Source organism: Pyrgilauda ruficollis, unplaced genomic scaffold (assembly GCF_017590135.1).
Source record: "Pyrgilauda ruficollis isolate IOZ18807 unplaced genomic scaffold, ASM1759013v1 scaffold50, whole genome shotgun sequence".
Lineage (NCBI taxonomy): Eukaryota > Metazoa > Chordata > Aves > Passeriformes > Passeridae > Pyrgilauda > Pyrgilauda ruficollis.
The window spans coordinates 7270845-7279800 of NW_024526600.1; the positions used below are offsets into that span (position 1 = coordinate 7270845).

The window sequence follows — 8956 nt, forward strand, 5'->3', positions numbered from 1 at the left end:
GCTAGCTTTGAGGTCAGATTTCCCATTTCAAATCTGAATCCAACAAAGTAAAAACAAATCTGACAAAGGCAAATACCCAGAAATGTTACCTAAGCTTTTTTTTTTTCATCAGAAAACCAAGCTGTGAAGAACATTAACCCCTACACCCCGAATTAATACAGCCTAATCTTTTTACACAGCAATTCAACTTAGAAACTCTGAGGAAGCCTCTAAACACAAAAACTAAGTCAAAAAGCCCTGAGAAAAATTGCAAGAGGCTTGCATAAGAAACTCAAGGGCTGAGCTCCCTAGCAGAGAAAATACAATTATTAGAGAGAACCAAGGATGCTCCACCCAAGCAGAGGAGCTGGCAAGGAGGGCAGGGCAGTGGTCTCAACCCCAAAATAAGCAGTCCCACACCAGTACCTGGTGAAGAGCAGATGTTGGTGACAGCAACCAGGGTCAACCACACTCCAGTCAGGTTTAAGGCCAACACAGTGGGATTGAACAAGCAAAAAGAGCCTGATCTCTAACACAGCCCTCGTGGAAAAAGGAGCTTCAGGCTTTTCCCAGCTCTGCCTCATCACCCAAACACCTGCACATCATCAGGGCAGCCCAAGCCACTGGAGAACAGCCTGGGGGCACTTGAAGAACCCAAGATTAATTAGCTGTTGGAAATTACAAATAAGAGTCAAGGGGTTTAATTCAGCTCACAATAAGCCTAAGCAGAAGCATGGTCACACTAAGGTACCCCCTCTCTCTGGATTTGACAGAAATAAACATTGTTGAGTCTGGAGCTGGCTGCTCCCAGTCGATGTTCCGAGGCATTTCTATACCTGTCTCCATTTCCTTTACTAGAGTTACTTAATTTAAAAACCTTTAAATCATTTTCATGGATATTACTTCTGAGCTCTCTGTAGCACAAAATGATTACAAAACACAAAAAAAATGATGAATGCTCCTTTTTTTTTCTTTTTGCAGCCAGCAGGCTGCTGTGTTTATGGAGGGAAGAATTCATAATGTAAAGCACTGTAGAAAAAGAATTTGTTCATATTATGCCCCCGTCGTTTGCTTTTCCAGCATCTTTGAGTTATGATGAATTCAATAACCACTTTTAAGTATTAAACATTTAACACTCCAGCCGAATGTAAGTCTGTGGCACCCTCTTGTGTTCAACAACAATATATCACTTTATTGGATTTTATCTCGATTCAATGCTTTTGCTCAGGAAAAACCTTTGGCAAACAAATTAATCCATTAAGTTACAAGTAACACTTTTTGTGTTAGTCTGATACTCTGATCGAGCTACCTCTATTCTATTGTGAAGATCACAGGCACCATATTAAACAGCTAAGAAATTAATTCCAGAGAGAACTGAATAAAGGATTAATAATTTATAATATATATACCTGATATATTTAAGATACTGAGCACAAGTCCTCCATTTAAAACACAAGAAACAAATCGAAAATCAAGCAGTAGAAACACAAACATGTCAATAAGCAAGATCAATAGAAGGAAGAACATGTAGTAGGAAGTAGAACTTGACAGGTGGTGATTACCCTTATTAGATTCCCAGCTAAACAACATCCTGTGGCTTAGTGAGGTGCCTGCAGATATCCTGTGTCAGATTCCCGTGAGTGCAGGTGCCTCCCAGCTGGGAAGGCTGACTACACTGCTGTTGAGAATATGCTCAGGTACTTCAAGCATGCCCTGGCAGAGGATACACACAGAAATCAAAACACTGATTCATTTCTTACAGCTGTACCAACTGATTATACTCAGCCTCTTCTGTTCTAAGCCACAGAGTTCTATTACTCCTGGGTGTCAGGAAAAAAAGAAACATGCTCACAAACGAATTCCTGAATGAGCTGAACAGAACGAAGGTGAGCACAGGGAAAAGAGGTGAGGAAAAATAGGACAAGCTGATGATTTTCTTGGGTTGGTGACATAAACATTTACACGCCTATTACTGAGGGAGAAGATTGATAACCTGAACTGCTTTACATTCCACTACTTCATAGTACTAAAACACACCAAAAAGTATTCAGTGAGATGCACAGATACAGCTCCAGAGCTCTTCTCTAATTGACCCTCAAATCCAGGTCTGTACGTGTAGCTTAACCAGTCTGCTGTTCATCATTTTCCCAAAGAAACATCTGGCTGGGGTCCTCCGAAAGTTCAAAGGTGAAGAGATTTGGATGATCTACAGTTGGTGCAGCAGCATTATAAAACTGTTTTAAGATCTCTACTGTTACCAAAAAAAGGCCCTTCTACTTCCAAAGAGGAAATACTGGGGAACTGATAGTAAAAGGAGAAGAAAACCAGAAACAAAGGCAGCCTTATTCTACACCAAACCCTCAAGTGAAAGCAGTACTTTTCAAAGTGGTGTACCGGTTTTGGCTGGGATGGAGATTTGGGGTTTGTGGTTGGGGTTTTTTTGCCTTAGCTTGCTTGGGGCTTAAAACAGCCTTGATAACACACCAATGTTTTATTGTTTATGCAATGTCAAGACCTTTCCTGCTTCTCACCCTGGCCTACCAGCCATGGAATCTGGGGGTGCAGAAGCAGCTGGTGGAAGAAGGAGGTTGGGGATGTGTGGAATGATGCCATTTGTCTTTGGAGTTTTTCATTTCATGGCATTAGATGCAGGAAAGCAAGTGAAGCACAAAGACATGGATTTAATCCAAGGAGGGGAAGGCAGGTGTAAGTAGGGACATTTCCTCATTAATTCTAGCAAGAATGAAAGATATCAGAGAAACAGTAAAACAAGAACACTGAAAAGAAAGTGCTTATATGAAAGAGAACAGGAGGGAGAGAATAATTCTTGGACATGCAATAAATAATGCTTGACACCACTCATCAAAAAAATATTTTAATTTTAACAAAAGCCCAGCATCATCAGTCTCACACATCAGAAGTTACAGGGTTACGTGTAATGCGTTCAGGTGTCCTCACAGAAAGTATGGAGTCCATGACAGAGATTGAGTTGAGTTTTCACAACTGTCGTACCTTATATAATTTTTTTTTCAATTTCACATTAAATATCAGTGTTACCTATTCAATAGAAATGGTTTCTATATTCTAAGTTTTTTTTAATCCTAAATTAGTCTTAAAATAGTAGAACAGAACAGTAGAACAGTACCAAGTGGCTTTCTTCCCCTTATGAAGAAAGAACTCTTAATAAGTTACATAAAAAATACTTTCACAAATCATCCCAGTATCTGAGAAAAGGAGTGATATAACAACAACATTAAGATATAGGGATCTTACATGACAAATCCCACTGTTCTATATATCAACCTCCTCTAAGGAGTCTAAATTCTTTACTCTAGGTCAACTAGGTAATATTTGCTCACTGTAAAATCAACTTGTTTCTTCATAAATACTTTTTAGTGCTGGTGAACTCAGCACACATCAGATTGGAGAGGATGTTAAAAAAGGGGTTTTTTGTGGTTGGGTGTAAATTACTTTAACACAGAATTAATTAAGCACACCTTTCATTAATTTTCATTCTCTAGAAATCACGAATCATTTGTGTCAAACTGTATTGCTTCTTTTCCACTTCTGGGTTACTAATCCAAAATTGCTCTTGAAGGCTTCCAGACCCCAAAATCTGCTCAGTTCTGCTGTTGAGGGGAACAAAAGCTGAAGAATTGCCATTTGATCAGACTAACAAAGCTGAGTGTTTCAGAATCTCAATCAGAAAACATTTATCCTTCACAACACTCTCACTGAATTGACAAGACAGAATTTATCTACTCTTCTTGAGTCAGATATTTTAGGTACTACTGGTCTGCTTCTATTACAGAGTCAGGGCACATAATCAGCCGAGGAATTACCAAGAACTCATCCTGAGGTATAGGTACAGCTGGCATGAACACAACTGTATTCTACAGCACATTCAATAAAACAGAAAAATGGCTCAAAAAAGTGAGTTTATCAGCGTGCAGAGAAAATTCTTAACAGGATTTGGGAACTCAGCATGTCATTTGCTACTGTAATACAGGCAATGCTTTCCATTCCATCAGCTGAGCCATCCTGTAGAACTTCACCATAAAATTCTAAACTAAACTGGTATTAAAAATAAAATAATATTGGAAAGTGCTCAGAAACATTATTTAACTAAGGCACTTTAGAGCTGGACTAATTTTTTAGATTCCAGTAAACACATTTCTGAATGCACACTGTCAGACACCCTTCCAAATTCACATCCAGTGAATAAAATTTAGTTATTGCTTATGCACAAAGGTTTTTCATTGTGACATGATTCAAGTTAGTGAGAAGTTAAGTCTGCTTCATAAGGGTAATACATGCTCATTAACAATGCAAGGTGTTTGATTTATGATATTATTAACTCAGCTCTACACTACATAGAAAAAATAAATCTTTCATGAAAACAGGCAAAGTCATTCATTTTCATATCAGCATCACCAAGGATCTTCTTCCACCTACAAGGAGTAAGAATAAGAGTGAAATGAATGCATAATTCATGCTGACTGTGCTAAAATATATCTGAAAGTTTTGAAGACTTGGTTTTATGTAGACAATAGAAGACAATTCCTCTACGCTTCAAAATCATAAGGACAGATTCAACAGCAATTTTCTTTCTTTGCTGCAATCCCATTAATACAGCTTCAGAAATGCTGAAGAGTCTCACTACTATTAATTATTAGACCAAAACATCATCTGTCTTGCAATGAATTCAAACAGAAGACAGTGACAGTGCCAATTCTACAGGAGGCACTCCTCCTTGTTAACAACAAGAAGTGTACAGATGTGAAATATAATGAGAGTTAGCCATGAAAAACTTCAGTACTTACTAAGGCTTGACACTGTAGTACTCTTCTGGTGTCACAATTTTCAATCCACCAAAGTAATCCAGGACCCAAATATTGGTGATGTTGAATTTGGCAAAGAACCAATTATGATCCTTGGGCCAACTTTCCATTTCAGGGTGGCGACTGAATAATGCTTTTTTGGCTAAGTCTGCTTCTGAATCATTCACCTAAACAAAAAACAGGAAAACATTACAATAAGATAGTCATGTAAAGATGAGTTTTAGCTAAAAAACCACTGCTGACTGCAGTGTGGTTTTTCTAGTCCAGCCATGTCTTGTCCCAAGGGGCTCATTACTGTGGCTGAGGCTGCTCATCTTCAGTGTGGTGTGCAACTGCGTGAGGCAGACAACACTTACAAAGCAGTGGATTTCAACATTAAATCAAAATGCTGCTTTTAGAGAGAGCAAGAGAGTATTTCATCAACATAAGGGTAAATCTTCAAACAAACCACAAAACAGAAGTATGGATGCTAGGTGAATTATTATAAAAGTGATGTCTAAGGCGTAATTTCACCTCCTCTGCACCTGCTCATTCAAACTGACAGAAACAGATACAACTGTGCTGAGACATTTGCAAACACACAAACACGAGGGTACAACACAATCTACAGAGAAGGGTAGCTGAAAAGTGTGATGGCACTTAATATACAATGTGCAGATATTTAAAGGGTGAAATCAACAGTTTAGAGCTCTGGGTATAGGATAAGAAAAACCACCTAAATAAAATCAACTCCATCATTAATGAGAAACTCAAGAAAGCAACTACAAGACTGCTGAGTGCAATGTGCAAATATCAGAGCTGTGAAAACACCAAATACGAATTGAGACACGTAACAAAGAGTAGTGATGACTAGTTCTCATCCTCAATCATTACCCCAATAATAGGATTAGGATCTTCAATTAATAACACATGCAGTTCTCAATTCCTCCTACAAGACACCAAAGTACTGGAGCACAAAAGAACACTGCCCTGGCAGCAAGGCCACCAGATCACACAAGGCACACTTTTTGGCTGTAATACCTGCAACTTTGTAGCTCAGGTTAGTATTTATTTCAGCAGAGTTTCAGAAGCAGGCATGTCACACTGCTTGAACCAAAGAATTTAACTGAGCAAGAGAGATGGGAATGAAATATGAAGGTTTTTCCAAAATAATGGCCTCAGACTTCTTAGTTTCAGAACACATTGACAGGAATGAGGGAGATCTGCATTACTGTCTCCCCAAATTCCTTGCTAGAGGCATGTCAACAGAGCTCCTGCAAAATTCAAGGGTTAACTTTTTTTTCCTCACACAAACTACGAGCAGGCCTTTGGGTATCACAGCACAGAACACCTCAGCATATGCTTCTGCACAGAATTTCTCACCTTTCTTCTCTCCCTCCACTAAACAAATCTGTATTTGATGCACACAACCTTGCCCAGTGTCAGCTTTCAGCTCCTTACCTTTACAATGCTCCCAACGAAGATGATGTGGGCACAGAGGGGGTTCTGGGGATCATATCTGTGCTTCCTGCAGTAAGGAGTCTGTGCCAAAGACACAGTCAAGGAGGCGTTTGAATTGACCTGAAATGCAAGAAGTAAGAGAAGAGGTTTAGGCTTACCTTTCTTATGTGAAAAAAAATGTCATACCCACCACATTTTCAGCTCTTGGTACTTTATTCAGCTCAGTAATACTGGCAAAAAGAGCTGTCATCACCTTTTCCTAACTACATCTGAAAGGCTCCTTGGGTGAGCTCTGAATCTGAAATAAAGCCCAGTTCAGAGGTGTGCTGAAACTTGTTAACATAAAATGCAAACATCACAGAATAAAACTCTTTAAAACTCTGAATTCAGCCCGCCTATTTCACATGCAAATGATGATATATTACAATTTACAGACACAAAGGACAGTACAGACAACAAGGACATACAGTGAACATCATCAGGTAAATTCTGGTGGAAGGGAAAAGTCTTACTGAGAAGGCAACCAACTCAGCTTCACAACTGTTGCTAAAATTACTTAAAACAAAAACAAACATCTCTTCAAAACAGCCTCCCAGCTCTCCCAAACACCTCTTTTGGCATTTAAAGTGAATTTTAGAAGTAAGATTTAAAAAAAAAAAAAAATCTAAATATTTAAGTGAAACACCTAACTTGAAGAATTCAAGAACCCATATCTGATTGTTTTTCTAAAAACTAATTTGGTGACCATGGCTTGAAAAGCACTGGTGCCAAACAGGATTGCAGAATGCCACGTCCTAGGGGTCATTATCTCCCAGTAAGGGAAGTTCCCCTGCTTTGAGAAGTTTCATTAGAAGGACTGATGTCCAAGAGAAACCCTCCACAGTCACTTGGACACTTCGGAGAGCACCGGTGACCTCATGAAACAGAAGCAAGCACTTGAGAGATAGGAAGTTGCTTAACTCCCAAAAAGCTGACTCACGATTATTTGGCACCTTCTCCCCTGCCTGTGACTATCACGTGCCAAGAGTTTCTGCCCTGAAGCAGCAAAATAAGGACCTGTGAGGTGCCTTCTGAAGGAAATATTCATTACCAGTTTATACCGTGGGTTTTGCGTTATTTGAAAGCAAACAGCTGTATCTGGATGGAAAGAAAGGTATCAGGCAAAATAAATTAGACTCTCTACAGCACTCAGACGTATAATTAAACTATTTTAAGGTAACAAACTAAAGTCTGACAGGGAACAAACAAAAAATGAGAAAACAGTCTGAAATATTACCATTATTTTGTGTTGACTAGCTAATACTTTAAGTTACTAAAACAAACAAAATAAAGGAGGCATACAACCACTATTTCATTAAGTTTTGAGCAAACTGCTCGCCACAAAAGCTCTGGTACATGGCAAATTACACACTCAGATTCTCAGCATGACAACACTGCCTTTCCAGGTGTGCTTCCCTTTACGGTAAGCACCAGAGATTTAATAACTATTCCTTCAGCAGGCTCTGGAAGAATTCTCTTTGCTTAGGTCTTACACTGACAAGTTCCAGTCCTTTTGACTGTTTTGTGTGTGAAATTTTCAAATGTTCAAATATTCTGTGGCACCTCATTTCTTTGCTCAGTGCTTCTGGAAGCTGCAGACACCTCCTCTGCCTGGTGCTGCCCTTTCTGTCTCAAGACCACGATCAGCAGGAACTTCTCCTGGCTGTCACTACAGACAGCACTGCTCAAGGGCTAATTGTCCCCAGGGCTGTCAAACGGGGCGACATCCATGGAACAGCCATAAACCAAAACACAGATGAGGAAGAATTTTTCGCTGAGGGTGGCAGGGCACTGGACCAGCTGCCCACGGAGGTGCCGGAGTCTCCCTCTCCGCAGAGCCCTACCTGGACACCTTCCTGTGTCACCTTCCCGAGGTGACCCTGCCGTGGCACGGGGTTGGGCTGCAGGATCTCCAGAGCAATCCCGTGGCCCTGCGAAGCAGCGCTGTCACGCTGCGCTGCGATCACCCCTTGGTGCCCTGAGTACCCCGCGCGCTTCTCCGGCTGTCCTCCGCAGGGCCGCTCCGCACCCGCCGCGTCGCCGCCCTCCCGCGGCCCCGCTCACCTCCAGGTCCTGCACGGAGATCTCCATGTCGGTCAGGTACAGGTAGGGGACGCCGCTGCCGCCGCAGGGCCCGGGCGGGCCGTCGCTGAGGGAGAAGATGTTGGCGAAGGGGCGGCCGCGCAGCCCCTCCTGCGCCGACAGCGTGGCCAGCGCGCCCCAGTCGCAGCTGTGCAGGACGTAGCGCGCCATGCGCGCCGCCTCCTCCGGCGGCGGGATGGCCGCCACGGCCGCCAGCAGCAACCCCGATGCGGCGCACAGGAGCAGCAGCCGCGCCATCGCGGAGGACACGGACATCGCGCCCCACACAGCCGCGGACCGCGACATCCCGCCCCGCACGGCGCCGGCCACCGACTGCCGGGCCCGCCCGTAGCGCCCGCCCACCCGCCGCGAGGGGCGGAGCCTCGCTCTGCCTCACCAATAGAAGCAGCGCTGCCCTCCCCTCCGAGCCAATGAGCGACAACCTCGGGAGGGACGAGCCACCACCCCCGCTGTCAGCCAATAGGCTTGCGAGGCTGGCGGTCCTCAGCCAATGAGAGCCGCTTGAGGCGGGTCAATGAGCGCAGACGTTGTAAACAACCCCGAGAGCGCGGCGC

General features: G+C 42.6%; 1 protein-coding gene across 2 annotated transcripts; it reads right to left on the bottom strand.

Annotated features, from left to right (window-relative positions):
* Positions 1-2841: 2841 nt before the first annotated feature.
* On the bottom strand, positions 2842-8732 carry CREG1 (cellular repressor of E1A stimulated genes 1). Of its 2 annotated transcripts, XM_041480307.1 has the most exons (4): positions 8364-8732; positions 6261-6380; positions 4803-4987; positions 2842-4430 (listed from the first exon to the last, which is right to left on the bottom strand). In XM_041480307.1, coding segments are annotated over exons 1-4 (630 nt in total). In that variant the 5' UTR covers positions 8688-8732; the 3' UTR covers positions 2842-4429. The 2 variants fall into 2 exon arrangements, with proteins under 2 accessions (XP_041336241.1, XP_041336242.1); XM_041480308.1 differs by lacking the exon at positions 2842-4430 and having other exon boundaries at positions 4802-4987.
* Between the last annotated feature and the right edge of the window lie 224 nt (positions 8733-8956).

Excerpts from the sequence above, each read along its gene's own strand:
- CREG1 (XM_041480307.1), bottom strand. The coding sequence starts at position 8,687 with ATGTCGCGGTCCGCGGCTGTGTGGGGCGCGATGTCCGTGTCCTCCGCG. Across the intron at positions 6,381-8,363 it reads TCTCCGTGCAGGACCTGGAG|GTCAATTCAAACGCCTCCTT; the intron begins GTGAGCGGGGCC and ends CTTGCATTTCAG. Across the intron at positions 4,988-6,260 it reads TCGTTGGGAGCATTGTAAAG|GTGAATGATTCAGAAGCAGA; the intron begins GTAAGGAGCTGA and ends TTTTTTGTTTAG.